General features: G+C 38.4%; 1 protein-coding gene across 5 annotated transcripts in view; it reads right to left on the bottom strand.

Moving 5' to 3' along the window:
- The window catches only part of Prkg1 (protein kinase cGMP-dependent 1), a 1,145,204-nt gene that overhangs the window by 112,438 nt on the left and 1,009,880 nt on the right, over window positions 1-22,886 (bottom strand). For all 5 annotated transcript variants that reach the window (XM_040745627.1, XM_040745622.1, XM_040745633.1 and 2 more), the window contains one exon: window positions 21,590-21,655. In XM_040745627.1, the coding sequence (XP_040601561.1) occupies window positions 21,590-21,655 (66 nt within the window). The remainder of the gene's footprint in view (window positions 1-21,589; window positions 21,656-22,886) is intronic.

The following is a 22,886-nucleotide window of genomic DNA, read 5'->3' as shown; positions in this document are numbered from 1 at the left end:
ATTGTTATATTCTGAAGATCTTAGTAAGATGTTTTGATAACTTTATCAACCGAATAAGTAGAAACCACAAAACATTTATCAACTATAAAAACAAGTAACTACTGATAAATCATTAAATTCTTCAAATTCATAGTCATATATAATTTCTATTTTAGTATTGTAAAATAACCAATTTCAATTTCAGAGGAAATTAGGGAGCTATTATTATGTAAAAATCTTTAATTCAGGTGATCTCAACAGCGTATCTCAGTGCATGCATGTGTTTGCACATACACTTCTATGTTAACTTTTCTAAGAAGGGGATCCAATTTTAACAAGTCAAGCAGGGGCTGGAGAGATGGCTCAGTGGTTAAGAGCATTGGCTGCTCTTCCAGAGGAGTTGAATTTGATTCTTAGAACCCACACAGAGGCTCACAACCATTTGTAATTCAAGTTCCAGAGGATCTGATGCCCTCTTCCTATGTCTGTGGGTGCTGCACACAGCAGCACACAGGCGTACATGCAGGCAAAACACACATACACATAAAATAAAAATAAATAAATTTCTTTCAAATGTTAAGGCAGGTCTCTTTGCAGCATGGGAGGAAAATGATGCTATTTGAATGTAGAACCACAAATGCAAAAACACAGAAGAAGAACAAATCTGAAGTCTCTCCTGTGTGTTTAACACTGGCAGTTTAAAGAAAATTGCAAGGTGCAGAGGGACAAGAAAGCCAAAGAGGAAGGGAGAAAGAACAATGGTGAAGGGGACAAATGGAAGATGAGAGCATGAAGAAAGCAAAAGAACGAGAAAAAGGAAACAACAACCATTCCCATCAAGAATGTTAACATTTGTAGACATTTTTCTTAAGAGGCATCATTGGAAAGGCTGCTGCTCATTCCAAAAAAATTGTCTGTTGGAGGACATTATGGTGATTGGCTCAGTGGGTAATAATTTCAGCTATTAAGATGTTTTCATTATTAAACCAAAACATCTTTCTGAAGGGAGCTGATTACTCAGGGGTGTGTCTAAAATGAGTATAATTTTGTCCTTCAGTTGAAATATGATAATACTTGGTTTAAAGAGAAACAGGCTTTACAATTCTAAAGAAGACAAAAGTCCAAATTGATAGAGTCCAAGTATCAAGGATCTACACTGTTGCTGGTAAAGAAAAGCATTTAAACATAATTTACAGTTTATAAAGCACTTTTTATAAGTCATGTATTTAGATATAAAAGACATATTCATATCAGTTATGTAAATCCTCATGATTTATCATACCTAGTTTAATATGATGTTTAGTAATCATATGTAGGTAATTTTAGGATCAGTGGGTTAAAAACAATAAAAATAATAATGAAAATAAAACTAATTAAGGAGACTCTTTTAAATTCAAAGTAGGAAGTGATCTGTAAAGCGATCTGGCAGTGATATCCTTCACTCCTTCGATTACTGGGGTGGTTCTGCTGACCTGGCTCCTTAGGCTGGGGTCTCCTTCCTCTCTCGCTGTCACATATGTGTCTCTATTGACGCTATGCACTCTATGGAAGGTGGAAGAGGATGAGATCACACAAAGATGACATTCCCACATAAGAGGAGGAGGAGTGGTCCTAAGTGAAGGGCATATGAGTAACTGCACTCCTGTGTTAGAACCTCCAAAGAAGTTCTCAAATTCCAAATGTGGTTATAGAATTCTTCTCTTATTGAAGCAGATTTGTTTTCTTGATTACCTGTTTATATAAGTCAATAATCTGTTCTAAACAATTGAATATTATAAGACAGAAAATAAATGAAAACCCTGAAATCAGAAACGGATTTTCTGATATTTTAATTGATTATATATATGTACATAATGTATATACATATATGATTATTTTAAAAGGTGGTTTTGTGATGTAGAAATGGTTCAGTTGATGGAGCCACACCTGCACTGTATTCTTTGAACTCACATGCTGGAAGGAGAGAACTGACTCCTTCCTGTCCTCTGACCATTGGGACAAGCACCCATGCATGTGCACACTCACAATAATAAAAGGTAGACCTAATAAAAGATTAAAGTACATATATAACAGTTCATAAGAGCAAATCAGATAATAATCATCAACTGTTCCAAGATATCACCACATACTGAACTAATATTATCAACAAACAAACATGTAATTAAAAAAAACCCTAAGCTTATCCATGATCTGAGCATCTGTTGATTTGTTTTCAGCTGTTGGCTTAAATGTTTAAATGTGGTGATTCTCTTCACCGAGACCAGGACTGTCTGCTCTCTCCAGCCAGTCATGAAAGAGGATTTCATTGGACCTGAGCTCTTCTGAATAATGAGGTTTCTCAGAAGACATCTATTTTTCCTGCATTCAAGGAATGATTCTGAATCAGGAGATCAGCAAACTATCATCTACCACATGTATTTATGAATAAGTTTTATCAGACCACACATGAATTTATTCTGTGTACTGTGTACTGTCTACAACTGTTTTCACATATGCATCTGAGATGAACAACTGTAAGGGATCTCACACAGCCTGAAAAGTTGCAAGTACTTCTGTCTGGTACATCACAGAAAGCTTTGTTTAACCCTTTCTTACATTCTTCTCTTCCTCTTACCATTCCACCATTATTTTGAATGTATCACTAAATACTGCTGATTCTAGCTTCAATAATTTGAAGTTAATCCCTTTCCTGTTTGCCCTTTGATTTACCCATCAGTGCTTGTCTTGGGAAAATTTTGTTTTATTTTATGGGCACATTTCTTGTAAGCATGTAAGAGAATCTTTTGAAACATGAGTCAGATGATGTCACTAGTCTGCTGGAACCTACAACTACTCTGATTTCTCCTATATGTTTGCTTTAGGACATACATCCTGTATCTGGAATGTTCTTTGCCCATGTGTGCGCAGAGAATTTCCTTTAATGTCGTTCAGGTTTCAGCTCTAGGTCATCCTCTTCAGACAGGTCTTCCCAGGGCAGCCATTACAATTTCATCTTTAAACTCCAGACTTCGTGCTTATTCTCAATCCCTTTGACTCATTCTCATTTGTTTAAATATTGGTTATCTACCTCCAAATTAAATCTAGATTTTTACAATAGGATCTTAGCCTATCTTATCCAGCAGTAGTTCTTTGTGTCCTAGAAGACTGCCTGATTGCAACAGAAACTTGAAAGGAAAAGATGGATGCAACCTTTCATCTCTTCATTCATGTCTAATCATGTGTGCTGGGTGGTTCTGTGTGACAACTTGACACAAACTAGAGTCGTCGGAGGAAGGAGCCTCAGTTGAGGAAATGCCTCCTTGAGTTCCAGCTGTAAGGCATTTTCTCATTTAGTGCTCAATGGGGTGAGGGCCCAGCCTATGATAGGTGATGTCATCCCTGGGCTGTTGGTCTTGGGTTCTATAAGAAGGTGGGTTGAGCAAGCTATGAGAAGCAAGCCAGTAAGCAGCAACCTTCCAGGGTCTCTGCATCAGCTCCTGCGTCTGGGACCCTACCATGTTTGAGTTCCTGTTTTGATTCCCTTAAGTGATGAACAACAATCCTAAAGTATAAGCCTGAAAAAACTTTCCTCCCTAACTTGCTTTTTGGTTATGGTGTTTAATCTCAGCAATAGAAATCGTAACTAGGACAGCATGTGATCAGAAGATGACAAGCAATGTTTGCCTTTTTCTGACAGAATCTTTTGTTCCCAGTTCAAAGTTTGTGTCTTTGTAAATTCATCTATTCAAAATATGAATATCGCAGACAAAATTTTAGCTTCATTAAGTACTGTACCTGTGTTTTTGATCCTAGTGAAGAAATATGCTTGTTTGAAAGAATAACAAATGAAATTGTTTGATGCACAGGGCATCAAAGCACCTGAGTTACCAGTTTCAGGACTTCCCTGATATCACTGTATCTTCTGCAGTCAGTGGATATATGACTTACCACTTTTCTGTTGACAGCCTAGGTAAAATATCACTGTTTTGAAAGCTAATGCTGATATTTCATAGATGTCTCATTAGTTTAATGAAAATAATCTAGTTTCCCTGTGGAAATCAAGCATCAATACTAAATTACTTAACTCTTCTTATACCATAAAAGAAGATTTTGTCTTATGATCTGTTTTGGGTAAAATCACAAATGTGCAAAAATTTGATTTTTCCTTAGATTTCCCATCTTTAAAAATAAAAAAATTAGGGCATATACCAAGTGTCTTACATATCAAATATTTTAAAGCATACTTTCTTAAAATATTTTAAAATTATCAATTCATTTAATTTGTAAAAATTATCTCCAAATGGACTTAAGAAAAATAACCTTAATTTATTTAAAACAATTAAGAATTATAGTTATTACATTCTATATTAATTATATCAAATGACAGTTTTAAAGATTAACCTATTTATTTTTCATATTTTTTAAAGATTTATTTTTTTATGTGCACAATGCTTTGCTTACTTGTTTGTCTGCATGCCAGAAGAGGGCACCAGATCTCATTATAGATGGTCATGAGCCACCATGTGGTTGCTGGGAATTGAACTCAGGACCTCTAGGAGAGCAGTTCTCTTATCCTCTGAGCCATCTCTCCAGCCCTTAAACAACATTTTTAATAAATGACTACTTAAGAATGTATGATATTTACAGTTGTATAGGAAAATATTATGTAATTAGAAAGCAGTATGAGAATTATAAATGAATCCCTTAGAGAGTATCTTTTTTAGAAAACTTTCATTTAAGACTGAAAATTCTTTAAAGATGTTAGTCTCTCGCTTGAAAATCTTACAAAAATGTATCACTGAGCTTTTTATTTTTGCTCTTATGACATGACTGGGAAACGTAATTCTTGGCCATTCAAGTAGAGCAAGTTGCTAATACTGTATTGCGGAAGATGTCATATATATGAATTGCAAATTGCAGGGAAATTGGGCTGGAACTGAACTGGAAGCTTCCCCATGCTGGATGGCTTTCATAGTGCTAGAAAGTAGTATAAAGTCTGCAGGGGTTAAACTTGTCTTATCCAACTGTTAACCCTGAATACTACAACATCAGTCTTCAGGCAGGCAAGAAGCACCTGCTGATGCAATACTCTCACAACTGCTAAGGAAGAAACAACTCTTTCTGACTGCATCTGAAGTCTGAGTCACAGGAAGGAATTCATCCTGCTCACTGTAAGCATGGTCAAAGACCCATAGACAAGGTCATCTTAGATCATAGGGGTGAGCGTAATATTTCCACTTAGCTCAACTGTGATGGTGTTAAGTTGCCTTCTAAATACTTACATTTAAAGTAACAGACAAATGCCACTTTTAGCTTGAATCAGAGAAGCCTTTATTTGCAATGTGGGTGGCAAATGCAGAGACACATGGCTGCTAGTGACTGAGAATAAGGGATGGTTGAGTGCTTGTGATGATTGAGTGCTTGGCCCTAAACAGGACATGTCTATCACACACCTCGAAGGCTCAGGGAACATTGCAGACAGAGAGAATGGACATGAAATTGTCTTCTGGGCATTGCACAACGAGCACAATCAGGATTTCACAGTATGGTGGCTGCCTACACACAACACTGGGGCTATTACTGTCACTCTCAGTCACTGAGTGGTAAAGGACCAAAGAGACTCTACTGTTCTGTGCCTGTCATGGTTCTGGGGGAGGCGCAGTCATTGTCATCAGGGGTACCCACAGAGGAATACACTCAGGCTCTTAGAGTGATCCTAGATAAAATCAGTGGGTCTCAAAAACAGCAACAATAAAGGTCTTGAACCTGGGAAGGGGACTTGTAGTGATCAGTAGGGGAAATAGAGGTAGGATTTGAATGCCCATTGTAGAGGTATTAAACTGTCAAAGAACAAACAATAAAAAATAAAAATAAACAGATATTTCTGCCAGAATCAGTAGATACTCAGTTAAAATATGCTTAAATCTCACAAATGAATACTTATGGAGTTTAATAAAAATATCAGTAAAATATGAAATATAAGTAAAATATGAAAAACTATACTTTTTTAGTTATGTTTTTACATTGGGTTTTCTCTTGTTTTACAGAGGAGCAATCAACTCACTGAAGTCATGTGTAAGCTTTCCATTGGTATTTGAACTCTAAATACTGACTGCTGCTGACATCGTTCTGTCTCCCAACATGGAAGGCTGAAGTAGCTGGTAAATAGTTGGGGCTATGCTTTGGAATCCCCTATCTGCCCACTGGCATCCAGCCTCCACTGCCTCCACTGCCAACCTGATCTTTAAAGATGAAACATCCGAATTCTCTATATATTGTATGTAAAAGTGCTAATGAGGTGAGCATATCGGTTTTCTTGTGCTGCCAGGCAAAACACAAGAGACAACAACAGAAGTGACTTCTCTCACATCCTAGAGGCTGGAAGTCCAAGAACAAGGATTGAGCATGATTGCTTTCTGGTGAGGCCTTCCTCTTTGTCACTGCTTCACTTAGCAAGCTCGTTCTCAATGGGTCCTCACACTTGCTTCTCAGTGTGTGCTTCTGCCTCTTACAAGGACTCCAGTACTATGGGATTAGAGTTATATCCAATGAGCTCATTTAACCTTAATTACTTCCTTCATGGCCATGTCTAAATACTGGGTGTAAGGACCCCAATGTACAGATGAAGAGACATAATTAGTCCATAATAAAATTAAGGAAGAACTATTAGTCGCAATCTGGAAGATACATTTTCTTGTGTCACTTTTTTTGGAGAATGTGTGCAATTTACATGTAAAAACTTTTACTGTATATTCTGTGTATGTAGTATTATGTTACATAAAGACATTTTACATGTATATTGTATATTGTACACTGAATGAATTCTCTTTTACTTATCTTTTAAAAAACATTTTCTGGGGATCTAGGCACAGATATAAGAAAATTAACACTTTAAAAACCCACAAAATTATCAAAACTTTACTCATTGTTCATAACTATGATGACCACCCACTATTGTAACATCTTTTAAATTCAAAGGTGGTGACAGCAAAATTAAAATGTAGCAGATTTTTTGTCACATCATTACTGTTAACTTGAGAATGTCCTCATGGGAGGTAAAGAACTGTCCAGCAACTAAACTTGAGAGCCTATCACACCTTCCCCAGCCAGTATCTTTGGTTGGAGTATTTTCTTCCAGTTTCTTGGGCTTGTCCTGCTCATTCATCAAGGTCAATTCAAGTATTAGTTCCTGTAAGTCACTTTATATCTGTCCCAAACCTCCAATTTACTTTCTTTACAGCTTCTTTACTTCCCCCTCTCTCTGCGTGTGTGTGTGTGTGTGTGTGTGTGTGTGTGTGTGTGTGCGCGCGTGTGTGTGGGCGTGCGCGTGTGCATGTGCCCACTGAGACCAGAACAGGCTGTCAGATCTCCTGGAGCTAGAGTTATAGTCAATTGTGAGCCACCCAATTTGGATGCTGAGGACTTACCTCAGGTTTCCTGGAAGAGTTGGAAGCAATCTTAGCTACTGAGTCATCCCTCCAGCCTGCAGATCTTTTTTTATTACAAACTTTTTTTCATCTTTCTCCTTTTGACTCTTGTCCTGTCAGCGATAACTTCTTCACTGATTGTCTCCCTTAAGACTTCCTTCAATCAATAAACATTACAGTGTGTCTAACCCAACACCATAAAGTTATCCTTTGTGGCCAGACAGGGAGTTCAAATAAAGTGTCCTCCTGCCCCTTGTTCTTTTTCATTCTTACCTTTTAACCTATTACAGCTTTGCATTTTATTCTCATCTTTTACTCTTACTGTAACTTTTCCTCAATGTAGTCATCACTATTAGTCTGGCATTTTTTTCACAGTTCCCCTCTTCCACGAGCTGTCTGAGGTTCAGGGACAGAATGACAGCATTCCCTGGATGTAGAGATATGTGTTTGCAGAGCAGCGCTGGCTGCTTCTTTGCCCCTGACTGTCGATGTCCTCATTTTCACCTTCTCCCTCTGTGCTACTGCCTGTCAGCATGGATACATCACACACACACACACACACACACACACACTCCTTCCTCCACCATCTTGTTAATGTAAGTTATTGAAATCTTTGTTCTTGCTGTCTGTCTTAGTTAGGGTTTTATTCCTGTAAAGAGACACCATGACAATGGCAATTCTTATAAAGGAAAATATTTAATTAGGGATGTCTTACATTTTCAGAGGGTTAGCCCATTATCATCATGGTGGCATGCAGGCAGACATGGTGCTGGAGAAGGAGCTGAGACTTCCACATATTGATCTCCAAGCAGCAGGATTGACTGTTTGCCACACTGGGTGTAGTGTGAGTATAGGTGATCTCAATGTATACCTCCATAGTGACACACCTCCTCCAACAAGGCCACACCTACTCCAACGATGCTATAACTCCTAATAGTGCCACTGTCTATGGCCCAAGCATTCAAATACCTGAGTCTTTGAGGGCCGTACCTACTCAAACCACCACACAATCTTTTTTATTCCACAGATAGTCTTATTTTTTTTAAGTTCCTAACATCTCATATACAGTTAATCTTTTATGCTTGCTTTATCTCCTAGAAACCTTACAAACCTCAAAGGTAACCAAAGTGACTTTATTTTATGGGGAGATTACATCAGGATTTCTTATGCTCACCTAAACTTATATTTTTTACAGGATAATTCTCCTGGTTGGAGAGAGCTGCCCAGGGCATTGTAAAATGTTTAGGAGATGCTCTAACCTCTGCCCACAGGATATGAGCAGCAAATCCATTGTAATAACGGAACTGTCTCAAGACATTACCAGTGTCCCCAGGCTAGTAACACCTTCAGGAGACAATACCACATGTCTTATTTTGACTATGAGCTAGTTTTATATAGTATACTAATCAAACCTTTCTTCACAGGTTCTCAAAATCTAACTTTATACTTAAGTCTTTGGTCCCCTAGTTCAGGTCTCCAAGTTATCACTGAGTTCTTCAGATCAATACATCAACCACTTTAGAGTGTTAGTCATATCTCAGGGGCACCTCATATTCTCCAATATATCCAGAACTGCATCTACCAGCCTTTCTCCACACTTGCTTCTGCATCTCCCATCTTCCTTATTACCTGTTGGTTTATTGCAGTTCAGAGTGCAAATCTTGATGTTCTCAGAACCATCCTTTTCACTAGGGCCCTTTTCATCTACTTTACATTCCTTGACCTTTCTGCCTCTGTTGTTTTACTCAGGATACTTACACTCATAGCCTTAGCGCAAAGCAATCACCCCTCATTCTTTGTTATGCACCTTTGATGTCTTCCATTCTACTTGTCTTTTAAAAAATGCCCAAAGAGAATCAGGCTTCCTACTTATTTTGTTGGAGCAAAGGCAAAGACCAAAAGAGGATGTAGAAGGCAGACCTTGTCTTAGAGTCAGATAAGCCCGAGATGCTAACTGGGAACTTTGAATACATCATTGTGCTCCTGGTCATCAGTTTCTCTTTCTTGAATGCCTTGTTTTAGTGACATTTGTTCTCATGGGGCTATTGTGAGGATTAACAGATAAGAGAGTATCAGACAAAGCATCAGGCCAGTGAGATGCCTCTGAGAGTAAAGGTACCTGCTGCAGAGCCTGACATCCTCCCTGGAACTAAAACAGAGCAACTGATTTTTGCAGACTGTTCTTTGACCCAAATACACAAGAGGACAGGTGTACACACACACACACACACACACACACACACACACACACACACACACTCAGCAAAATGTCACATGCAGATACCCATATTCATGAATTACCTTTTCTCAGCTTTCCCCTTTCTACTACTAACAGAGTTATCTGCCATTAATGCACTGAGTTTAGACACTTTGATAGTTTCCTTTTCTTCCTAGCCTGCCCCTCCCAGGTAATCTGTTGACCTTTATTATTTACTTTTGACAGTTCAGAAGCAGGTCATCTTCATTTTTTTCCTCTTCTCTCAATTTCTGAAACTTCTAAAATGTATTTATTTTTCTCCAGGATAAAGATGCAATTGCCAAACATTGCAGACATCTTCATAACTTTAATTTTTGATAAGTAAGCTCCATGCAGCAATCATAAGAGAAAAATGTCAAATTCATTCTTCTAAGGTTGTGATATATTTCATACCTTGGGCCGACTCACCATTATTGTCTTTTAAAATTATTGTAATTAAAAACTTAAGCTGGCTATGGTGATAGGCTACAATTCTTAGTAGTTAGGCATTTGTGCTGACTGGCTTGCCTTTGGAGATCAGACAGGATATGACCTCGGCTGCTGCCACTAAGAGCACCTGTGCCTATTCACTATGTTCCCTTCTAGAAGGTCCCTGCCCACCTCCCATTCCTCCCTCTGTTTCCCTCTCCCTGGCCTGTCCTCTCCCTCCCTCCCTCCCTCTCTCTCTCTCTCTCTCTCTCTCTCTCTCTCTCTCTCTCTCTCTCTCTCTCTCTCTCTCTCTCTCTCTCTCTCTCCCTCTCTGCCCCTCTTTCTTCTCTCCCACTGCTCCTGTTCCTGAGGGCTGGTCTCCCCTTCTCCTTTCCCCTTTTTATGATCCCTTTTCTCTAATAAAAAGCCCTCCACTTGAACTGTGTTAGATTGTGACTTTCTCTTGCGCTGCCTTTTCAACAATATATTTCTATGCATTGTTATTGAGGGGTGAACTGTGTAATGGTTCTAGAAAGTTGTTTTAAAATATGCTGAACTTAAAATCAGTAACCCCCCACTGTGTTTCTTCAGGGAAATATTTTAGAAGGTAAGTAAATATGCCTAATGCACAGAACTCTTTATAAAATGAAGGATAAAAGTGACTTAAATGTCTAAGTGCAGCTAAGGATGTAAGAAGACAAAGAAAATGAGTTATGCTTATAGCAAATCTTCAATGTGGTGTGCTAAGTCTGGAAGGCTAGAGTTAATAACTCTAATTACATGTTATGCATTTTGGGGACACATTAATTGAACTTTTTGAAGCTTCATTCATTTTGAAGAGGAGACAAACAGCATCTGTTACAGGTATGTTATAGAAAAATGATCTGTTTAATGAGTCCTTATCTGCAGAGCTACTTTTGTGTGAGCTTCAGTAAGTATGTAATGCATCAGTGCTATTGCTGGATGTGGATATAGCACAAAAAAATCTAGGTGGGATGACCTATTTAAATATACTAAAAGTTGATTGGCTTTAACAATAGCTAGTATTAAATGACAAGATATTTATGCTTTCATGAATTCCCTCTTTTGGTTGTTATCATATATATAACTACACAGCATAGAGTATATTATAGATGTAAAAGAAACATCTGTGAAAACAGAGATTCTTTCTCAGTGATAATGCATTATCTCTCTCCAATTTAGCTAGTAAGACAACACCTTCCTTATCGACCACCAAATCATGATTTGCCTTTGATAGTCTGGTGTCCATTCAAAATTAACTCAATTACATGTCTGTAGAAGGGCTTGTAGATAAGGTGACCATTGTGTTTCATCCGGAGAGATAAGTTCTGGAAGGGCTGCTATTGTAACACTCTGTCAGGGATGAGGCATCGCTATTATTGCGCCTGATGCTCCTATACTATGTGCTTCAGATGAGTACCAACTGTGAGACATATTGAAAAGAATAGGAAAGCCTCAGCTCTTGGTGACCCAGCTGGGCCCATAATGACTGTCTCACCAGGGAAGTGTGCCACTAAAATAAGCAAATCTACTTAACTCTACCAAAAATGTGCAGCGAGTATCTGGTGCAGATTTCAACCTTAATGGTTTTCCCATTGTTTTTAACCTTACTGTTGAACTTCTATCTGAAAGTGGTCCTGGCCTCTGCTCACCCCTGTACCTACTCTGCTACAAGACACATTAGATTTGCCTCCCCAAATAAGCAGCTAGAACCACTGCTTAGATTGGCAAATGTGATATTCCAATGGTGACTTTATTTTAAGGTTTGCTGTTTCATGCTTAAATTCTAGAAAATAAAGTGTACTGCTTGAGTTATTTCACTATTCACTCATATAAACAGCCTATAAATCTCAAATCATTTTAGATTTCAAACAAATATAAAAAACATTGGATAAAAATGCAAGCCTCAGAAACAGTAAACTTTGAAGTACTGACTGGAAAAATTGGGTTATTAATTATTAGTATGGAACAAAATAATGATTTAAACAAAGGTGGCTTACATTTTAAGGGATTTCCTATGAAATTCAGTGTCAACTTTCATTTGTCTTTTGAGAACCCAGGCATTTCTAGCTGGTGATGATCACTTTATTCTGCTGTCTGAATAAGTCCAAACTTAGCATGTCTACAGCTTAAGCAATCATTCCCTTCCATTGCAATTGGATTTTTCTCTCTCATCACTGAACTCCTCTAGGTATTCACTGAGTCTCTGGACAAGAAACACTTCTCTCACTGGAACATTCCAGAATCACCCAAATCTGCTTTAGGCTCAAGTTGAAACTCAAGTCTAAAACTCTCAGCCTTAACAGATGCTCCTTAAGGTTGTTGTGACTTTACCCTACAGTCTCTGCCTGCTAGTTCTTCTCTGTGCTGTAACCAATATTTTTCAACTCCCTCCCTTCAAAGACAAATACATAACTCAGCAACAGCAACTCTCAACTGGCCCCTTAGTTTTCAAAAGATAATACCAGATTCTTTAGTTTGAGATACTAGGAGATTACTTTTAAAAATATGAATTTATTGCTTTTCTACTTTTCCTGTGTTTGTATGTGTGTGACAGAGAGAGAGAGAGTGTGTGTGTGTGTGTGTGTGTGTGTGTGTGTGTGTGTGCGGTGCTCGCACGCACGCATGCATACATGCACATGATGCATGGTACCTATGGAGACAAGGAAGTGTCAATCCCCTGAAACTGGAGTTACAGACAGTTGTAAGTCACCATGTGAGTGCTGGGATTAGAACCGTGGTCCTCAGCAAAAAGCAGCCAGCGCTCTTAACTGTTGAACCCTCCATCTCACTCTTGTTAGGATATTTCTTGCTAAACTTCCCCAATTATTCTTCCCAAACTCGACTCTCAACCTCTGTCTGTGTGATCTTTTTTCCAGTCTCTTCTGTAAGCTCTCTGTTCTTAGCACGTTCCACTCAGTACCTTACATAAGTCATTGAGTCTGTGCTTGCATAAGCCCTGCCCTCTGGAGTACCTGCCTTCACTTTGGCTTCCTCTATTTGTAAAACTCCTACTGATACTTAAAAGAGCCTAGCTGCTCAAATGTCACTTTGTCCAAGAAGTTCCTTGAGATGCTTCAGGCAAAACACCTTCTGCTCTCAGTTCTCTATTTGTTCATCCTTGAATTGTTAGGATCACAAGTTAACGTCAGATAAGAGACACTGATGTCTTGATCTTTATGTCCCTGGGTGGCAGGACAAGATTCGGTTTGGAATCTCCTGGTTTTGATTTTTTTCTCTCATCTTAAATTTTTGTTTACATTATTTTTATAAGTAGAGTCAGACTGGCTTTGAACTCACAATGATTCTTCTGGCTTAGTTACTCAAGTATGGGGAATTATAGGCATGCATCCCTATGCTCAGGTTTTTTTCAGCCCTTTTCACTGCCTTTTGAAAATGTGTCTTACATTTTAAGTATTTTCTCCTTGCTGATTAGTAATGACATGCTATCAACACTGGAGAAACAAAGCAAGAATGAAGCGTCTTGTTTCTACATCCTAGTGTGTGCTTGTAATTCCTCCAGAGTGTGCTCTATAGTACCCAATGGCCAGTAGACTTCCACTGATATAGTTGTTCAAAACAGATTCTGTCCTTCCCTTATATTTGTAGAATGTAAGTCAAAATAGTTAATGGAAATGCATGACATGGCAAGTAAAAGGAACATGGAACAGTAAAAAACAAGAGCAGGGCAATTTCTTGTGAGAGGCAATGAAAACAAATCAGGAAAGGCCTTCGTGCTTTTGATGTAGTCAACGAAAATAACTGAATGAACCTGACATATTAATCAATTAATTCCGACTATTTAACCAAAATGGTTGTGATATGACTTTTGATGTTGCTTATCCAAATGGAATGTCATTTGAAACCGAAGCATTTCATTCACTGATATTTTTCTCTTTTTTTTAAAGATGTAGTAGAATTAGCCCCAGTTATAACAGCTAAGTTTATAAAACATTAGTATCAGTTTCTTCTTTGTTCTGATCTCATCTGTTCATTCAGAAGTGCAACTGTCCTTGAAGGCAACTGTCTGTTTTTATGTCTATCTGTCTGTCTATCGTCTCATAGCACTAAGTCTAAAATTTAACACATAATGGAGGCTTGATATGTGCTTATTCTATTATATAAGTGTATGAGTTTCCCATCTGGGTCATCCAAAGCATTATATGATGCAGGCGAGGTAGTATTGGCACATGTCATGAGGTATGTAGTTCAGACCAGCAATAAAGAGCTAGAAATCTATATTCCTTCTGTCACTCAGTTCTCATTTCTGTTTTTTTGGAGGGTGTGTAAGTGGTTCCCCCCCCCCTTTTTGTGAGACAGGGTTTCTCCATGTAACAGCACTGGCTGTTCTGGAACTCACTTTGTAGACCAGACAGGCTGTGAACCCACAGAGATCCCCCTGCCTCTTTACCACCTGTCTTACTAATTGTTATGATTAAACAGTGCTATCTGAGTGGTACTTCTGGACTTGAATCTTCACCTGCAAAACAGAGTTCATCTTGAGAAAGGGTTAGAAAAGGGAGGCTTTGGAGCCAAATGGTAGACATAAGCTTTAGTGACAAAGACTACACCCCACAAACCTGAGGAGGTCATTATCTGCCCTCCACAGAGGAAGTTTGCCCTCTCTCTCCTTTTAAAAATCTCTTAGGCTATTTATAATTTATATAATCTCTTATAAAATTTTATGTTCTTTTCCTTTACTGTATTAAAATATATATACTAGTTCATTGAGACTTTCATACAATGAACTTTTCATTATTGTTTTCCTTTTTATTTGAATTAGAAACAATCTTATTTTATATATCAATCCCAGTTCCCTCTCCCTCCCATTCTCCCATGCTCCCTACAGACCCCCCATCCCATCCCTCTTCTGCTCCATAGAAAAGGTGAGGCCTTCTATGAGGGATCATCAAAGTCTGTCTCATCATTTGGGGCAGGTCCTAGGCCCTCCCTCATGTGTCTAGGCTGAGAGAGTATTCCTCTATGGGGAATGGGCTCCTAATGTCCATTTGTACACTAGGTATAAATGCTGTTCCATTATCAGGGTCCCCATAGACTGCCCAGGCCTCCTAACTGAAACCCTCATTCAGGGGGTCTGTTCCCATCCTATGCTGGTTTCCAAGCTGTCAGTCTGGAGTCTATGAGCCTCCCCTTGTTCAGGTCAGCTGTTTCTGTGAGTTTACCCAGCATGGTCTTGACCCCTTTGCTCATCACTCCTCCCGGTATACAACTGGATTCCAGGAATTTGGCTCAGTGTTTAGCTGTGGATCTCTGCTTCTGTTTCCATCAGCTACTGATAAAGGCTCTATGATGGCATATAAGGTAGCCATTAATCTCATTACAGGGGAAGGGCATTTTTAAATTAAAATATAGCCACATCACCCCCTCCTTCTCTCTCTTCCCTCCAAGTTCTCTCATGCCCTGCCTTACTCCTTCTTAAATCCATGACCTCTTTTTCTTTAATTGTTGTACACACACACACACACACACCTGCTGCTGCATTTAATTCATCTTGTATGCTGTATAATCTCATAATTGACTAGTTGGTATTGGACAACCAATTAAAACATGCCACATTTTTCAAATAGTGATTTTTAAATAACAATGTGCTAACTTTTGTCATTTCCCATCAAGATATTAATGATGCTGATCTCTTCATAGAGTCTATAGAATCCAAGAGGTATTCTTTTCTTTGTGTAACAGAGTAGAGCTAGCAACCATTCATATATTTGCCTTGAAATCTCATAAGTATATGGCCAGGGATGACTAATGCAGGACAAGAAAGCAGTGAACTCTGGCCCAGATGCTAAGTTGCGTCTGGGACTCTTCAATGCACATTCTAGTCAGAGAAGCTGTTTGTCAGTGCTCAGAGGACCAGCATCAGTGCAAGGTCTATGACCAGTTTAAGGCATTAGGAAAAGCAAGAATCATGATGAGCTTCCCCTCCATCTTTTATCCATGACTTTAAATCACACTGACTATTCCTGGAATAGCCTTCTTTTTATGTAGATTTGCTTGTTTTATAGTTAGATCACACTTGCCAAGGACAGGCTATAATTCAACTCACATCATTAAGCTAAACTAATCCAATGTCTTTCTAAACTTCACGATTTTTATCTTTCTTACTTAGTACATGTCTTTGAAGAGCACAGTGATCAATAAGAGAGAGAGAAAAAGACCAGGCCGAATGATGGTAGCAGACAGCATTCTAACAAGGCACATTTGTTTTCTTGTAATCATCCTGCCAATATTCTCACATCACCCCAACTTTCTTTCGCAAAGAGAATGAACCAAAATAAAAATCACCTAGCTTGTAGGAAAGGCAAACAGTATGAAATATTTTAAGTTTATTACCCTCTAAGTTAAGTGATATGGCCACAGGTGATGTGGCATGTGGAGTCTCAATAGTCCAATCGTGTGGACAGAGAATGGCACACTTTATAAAGAAGAAGGCCCAGGGGACCGGGGTGGACGGATTACCGTTGGTATATAATTCCTCAGGAAACTGAACTGATTGATGTGGTTAGAATAGTGTGGACAGACCATTGTCTCTAAGTGTTTCCTTTTGAATTGTCCCTCCATTCTCTGAAGGTTCCTGGAAACCTAAAACAGGCTTCCAGATTCTCACTCACAATTTAGTCTCTAGGGGGCATATCATCAAAATCAAACAGCCCTTGCACAGAAATATCTCAATCCTTAATCAGCCCTTACCAAAATTAATTCAAGGCATAAAGAAAAGGACCAGAAAGTGAAAAAATGGAATTATGCTATGCAGAAATGGAAAACAGGTGCGTGTGTGTGTGTGTGTGTGTGTGTGTGTGTGTGTGTGTGTGTGTGTTGGGGATAGCAAAGAGATATGCTGCCTTCAGAGCAAAGAGAAGAAGGATGTGGGAACATCAGATATGATGTTAAAGCTGGAAAGACAGGAATCAGGGACAAACATTGGAGGGAGCAAAGAAAATAAAAGTGATGTAAGAAAAAATCTTCAGGGAGTGCTGTTAGAGGGAACAGCAATCTAGTCTCTTTCTGATTCGACAATGACAATTTCTTTAAAGCAAAATCCTGACATTCATGATTGGTTACAATTGTGTTTTTTTGCTTCCCCCTAGGAAAGCGTAACTGCTGGCTTAAGGAACATGGTACCTGCTTGTAAATTAGTGAAGAGAGCTCCTTTTGCTGACAGCTCTAACATCTGCCATCTGTTTGCACAGAATGATGCCCTGGTGCTCCTCTAATTGGACATAAATTAGGTTCCAGCGGCAGTTTTGACAGCATGCCTCTCTCTCTCTCTCTCTCTCTCTCTCTCTCTCTCTCTCTCTCTGTCTCAGCTATGGATTCAATGCTTTCTTGGATGATCAAGATCTCCCCTAAAAGTTGTAAGTCCCTTTATTCAAATACTCAATTTGTCCTTTTTTGTGTGTTTATTTGTGAAACTGGACCTCTCCCATATGCTTTTCTACGTAAAGAGGAAAACGAAAAAAATCCCAAGGGTCCCCATATCCTACTTAAGAAGAGGAAGGACACATTTTTTTCGGGGCTTATGATACACGTTCAGCTATGTATGCTCCTTTATACGTGTTAAATTATTTGCTTTCAGCTCAATTTCATATTGTAAGTACTATTATCCCCTGTCTCATTGAAAAGGAACATGATACTTAAGAGTTTGAGTAGTTTTGCATATTCTCATAAAATGGTCCTGACAATAGTCAAGTGTTGAGTTCTGTTGTCAATACATATCCATTTCTACTGCACAGTGGATAAGCCTAGGGATAGGAAAAGAGAAGGATGAGGAAGAACATGTATGTGCAATGCTATGTGATGCTTCTTTGGCTCTTACAACATCAATGGGCAAAAGGGATGGCACAAGACTAAATGATAATTATCCTCCAAGTCCTGTCCAGTTTCACACCCACAGTTAAGTTACTATGGGTTCTATCAGGTCATCAACCGTGGTGGGCTTCTGCTGCATCCTCTGTAAAGCTTGCTACCTCAGGCAGCATCACATAGATGTGAAAATGTAAAGGACTGCAGGGTAGAAAGTTCTATGGTCACCCAGCAGTCCCTTCTCAGTTGCCACACTCCAATCTTCTCTCATTCCTCTATGCCAGTTTTTCTATTTTATGCTTTAGAAACAATACGACAATAAATTTCCATAACTTTTCTTTGATTCTTTTTTATGTTTTGACTACTCTTAAAAGCTGTTTTTTTTAAATAATGAAAACACAAGGAGGATGTGAATTTGAACCAGCCTTCCTTTGCATGCCTACAGTCTCCAGACTCAGCATAACCGGCTTTTCCCTCAGCATCTCAGTTCTGCCCTCTCTCTGAATAGCTGCTCAAACTTACCATCAGAAGGTTTTAAAACTAAGATAAGCCTCACCATCCCTCATTCTTTCTCTTCCTGTATTTAAACAACTTTTTTTTTTTTTTGGTTTTTCGAGACAGGGTTTCTCTGTCGCTTTGGAGGCTGTCCTGGAACTCACTTTGTAGACCAGGCTGGCCTCGAACTCACAGAGATCCGCCTGCCTCTGGCTCCCGAGTGCTGGGATTAAAGGCATGCGCCACCAACGCCCGGCACAACTTAATTTTTATATTTATTTAATTTAGAAATTCTCCTTCTTTTGAGACAGATTTGCAGTGTAGCCCAGGATGACCTAGAATTCACTGTGGACCCAGGTTGGCCTATAGTCCATGACATTCCTTCTGCTTCATCCTCCTAAGTAGTATTACAGGAATGGGTCACAATGCCAGGTTCCATATGTATTTTAAATACTAATTTTATTGATAAATTATAATAGCATCCATTTACTGGGTACAAGGAGATGCCTGTAATGCAGGAAGACTAAACCAAAGCAGTAAAAGTAACACCTCCTCACCTCTCTTTTTTTATAATACAATTGAAGTTACTGTTGTTCATTTATGTATTTTTTTGATACAGGCTCTATATATGTAGCCCAAATTTATTTCAAACTCACTCTGCAGCATGTTGGACTCAAACTCATGTCTGCCCGCCTTAGCCTTCCATCTGTTTTTCTAAGTACTTAAAATATCAGTTTTTCTAAGTACACACCTTTAATGCAAGAACTCAGGGGGCAGAGGCAAGCAGATCTCCTTGAGTTCGAGGTCACCTGGTCTATACACTGGTTTCTAGACCAGTAAGAGCTTCACAGTGAAGTGTGTCTCAAAATCAAAGTGACAATGACAGCAACATCATTTTCAATAATTACTCTAAGATGCAGCTCATCTTAAGGCCCATTCTGCCTGCTTTGCTTTATAGTTGTAAATCAACGATTTCCTGTTTTTCCCTTCTCTCTCCACCAGCTTCTCATAGCCATCATTTTGCTCTTTCCTTCTGACATCCATGATTGATATCAGGTGTTATTTATCTTTCATTGTGTGACCAATTTCATTTAGCAGTCTTCCAGATTCACCCATGTTGTTACAAATGGCAGGACTTCACCCCTTAAGGTTGAGTGATATTTACTGTATATTCTTTATCCACCAATGGGATTGTTTTCATATCATATTATTACTAACCCTACAATGGTTGCAAAGAGATCACAGCCCTTTGACATACTGATTTTCAGTCTCTCTGGTACCCAGGAGCAGGATTAGCAAATCAAAGAGTAGTTAATTATGGTTACACTAATCTCCACTCCTATCAATGATATGAGTTCATTTATCTGAATTCTTTCTAACACTTAACATTATTCACGCTTTCTTTAATTTTTACATTAATTTTAATTTGTATAATAAACCATACAGTGTGTGTGTGTGTAGGGTAACATGATGTTTTAATTCTTGCATATATTGTATTATATTTAAATCAGTTAAGTATATCCATCTCCTCAAATGTTTCCTACTTGTCTATGCACTAAAAGTCCTTTCTTCTAGATTTTGAGATGTCCATAATTATATGCAGTTACCACACTGGGCAATAGTTTTCACACTTATTACCATGTCTAGTTGTAATTTAGTATCTTGATCTCCTCCGGTTTTGTTAGAGAACTCTTGGTTGTGAATTGATATTTCACTGTCTATTTATCTAACTTAGGATTTAATTTCTCTCTTTTCTTGAGATCTTGAGATGTTCCTTTTCTATACTGCCCTGTCTCCTATGGTCTTGGATTCTCTTTCTTCTGTTTTCTTCCCGTGACTGTACTTAACTGAGTTTCAACAAATTCTGATCTTTTTATCTTTATCTCTGTTCTTTCATGGAATTCCACCCTACCTGATGAGTTCAGCTGTAAATTCTAAGTAGGCAATGTTAATGTTAACTTTAAGGCAGTGGTAGGAGAAGTTCCTGTCCACATCTATGGCTTCCTGCAGAACATCTGTCTTAAGCATCCAAGACTACTACACACCAGTGGATTTTATTCTGAGGGGAATATCATCATGCCTTCTGAATTGATTCTGCTTCTACATCAAACTTTTTCCTAACACTTTCTTTATTTTATTTCCTGGTCTTTAGTTAGATCTTCAACCCTTTGTATTTACCCTTTTCAACCCTATTCATTATTATACATTCCTCCTATAAATGGCTCCATGATCACAACCATTTCAGAGATCCCTGTGGATTCAGCCACCTGGTGGCAGCTGTGCGGTGGCTTAGCTTCTCTTGATCCAGCATGAAGGGGCCTCAAAGTTAGGAGTTGTTAGTCAAATATGGAATCTCTCCACTCAGAGTGCCCTGAGCTCACCCAGTGCTATTTCCCTAACTTTGCCCTGTGTTCCTCAGCTGTAGTTCATTGCAGCACAGTGTTTCATGCAGCTGTGAGGGTTTCCTATCAGCTGTCTCTGGGGCAGGGTCTCAGGCTTTCTGAGAAACCCATTCACACACACTGCATTGAGAAAAATCTGGTTCCATGTAGCTTACATGCATATGAGTCATATCCTGCATAGTGGCAATAACCTACTATTTACAGTGACTTATCATCTCAGTAAGAACTGTAAACTATAATGAAGCAAAGAAACAAGACAGTGACAGATGATATGAGACAGCCTTTCATTTCTCTTAGTAGGCTCTTGTCCATGTCTAAAGCTGATGCTTTTTAGAGGAGTGTCTTCCGTGAGGCTTCTGGTGTAGCAGTCTCAGATAGAGAAACAGAAAAGAAACCTAAAACGTACTCAAAACAGTAGCAATGGTGGTTCTAAATAGGACACCAAAATGGCCTGCACTAGCTGAGCACCTCCTGAGTAAAAGGAACTCTGCAAATGCTTTAATTACACGTTCTTACTAATCCACAAAACATCCCTGTGATATTGCTTTATCTTTACTTTTCAAGTGAGCCTGTGGAGCTGAAGTTCAGAGTGGTTAAGTATCTTATTAAAGATTACAAGGCTAGATTAGCAGAGCTAGCCGCTTCTAAAAATAATACGAGAATAAATTATAGAACTCATCTGGAAAGGAAAATATTTTAAACAAGTATTAAAGCTCTGCAAAATGATGACTAACTCCAGAAACATGTATACGGCTGATATGAGTGTGTGCTGTGCATAGAAAAAGCAATGTACTTACTCTCTGTCAATCACAAGGCACGTGACGGCCTCTGCAGCAATTACGTTTGCAGTTCTCACATCCTCCCTGCGTAAAAAATAGACACATTAGGATGGGCAGTCTTTAAGGCCAAAAGCAAATGGCTATGGCAACACATCCAGGAGCCATAGTCTACAAACTTTTTTGAATTATGCACTTCCAGGTTAAGGCTTCATGTGAAGAACCACTTTACGCACATTATAAATCACACATTCCCTGCAGTTATAATACCGCTGTTATAATTATCAAACTTCAAGTTTCACTTATGCAAGTAGAAGAAAATTTTATAAGATCATTTTCTTTGCTCTTTGGGGAGAATTTCTAAATTAATTAGGTGATGATAAAGATGGAAATGAATAGATTAATGCTTTTAAAGATTCTAAAGACATACCCATGGAAACAGTTTTTAATTCATCTGCTTTCAATTTGACATTGTAGCTTTGAGATCAAAGGACCAGTTTTACATAGTTTCTTAATATAGTAACACTGTTTGTATGCAACTAAGGTTTGGGGACTTAATGGTATTATAGCTAATCATCTGTCCCAGAGCTCATGGTTCTTCAAGTATTTGATAAATATTACTCACAGTGATTTAAATGTATAAATATTATAACAAATATTACTCACAGTGACTTAAATATATAAAGACTATCTCTTCAAAAACATGTAATTTTCAACTATAGTAGGTGATGGCAGCCTCTGAGATCTTTGAAAATCTTCCCTGATGTACCTCTAATCATGAAAGACGGATTTGGTGAATTAAGTTCACAAGTCATTTTCAGCTACCATGAACCCAGTATTTCATTGTCATAACATTAAATTACACCTGACAGTGCACTCTTTTTTCTTATGACAACATTTCCAAACCAACATAATTAATGGCAAATATGCTTGAAATATATCGCTGAGGCAATTGCATAGAAAAATACCGTGTTGACAAGTTTTCAGAACACGAAATACAATGTTGTACCTGAACCGGGCATCTAAAGTGTTGAAAATAAAGACGTTCCCAATGAATCTTTTACTACTGAAGACACACAAAAGTTCTGACACATACTTTAGATTCTGTAGTTTCCCCATTGACCTGTCTTTCATTGTTACTATATCATCTTGTTTGGGTTACAACTACTTAACAGAAGCAGCATTTGGTATTTGGTAAATCAAAAACAAATATTCTTTTACTAATATCATTTTCCCAGAAATGCCCTTATGATATTCTACAGCATTTATTGTTTGGTACTGACCTGAAAATCATTTTTCTTCCTTTAAAATAACCCAC

This window comes from Mesocricetus auratus, unplaced genomic scaffold, assembly GCF_017639785.1.
Source record: "Mesocricetus auratus isolate SY011 unplaced genomic scaffold, BCM_Maur_2.0 Super-Scaffold_4256, whole genome shotgun sequence".
Lineage (NCBI taxonomy): Eukaryota > Metazoa > Chordata > Mammalia > Rodentia > Cricetidae > Mesocricetus > Mesocricetus auratus.
The sequence above is the reverse complement of the archived record's forward strand: the minus strand, read 5'-3'. Positions and strand labels throughout refer to the sequence as shown.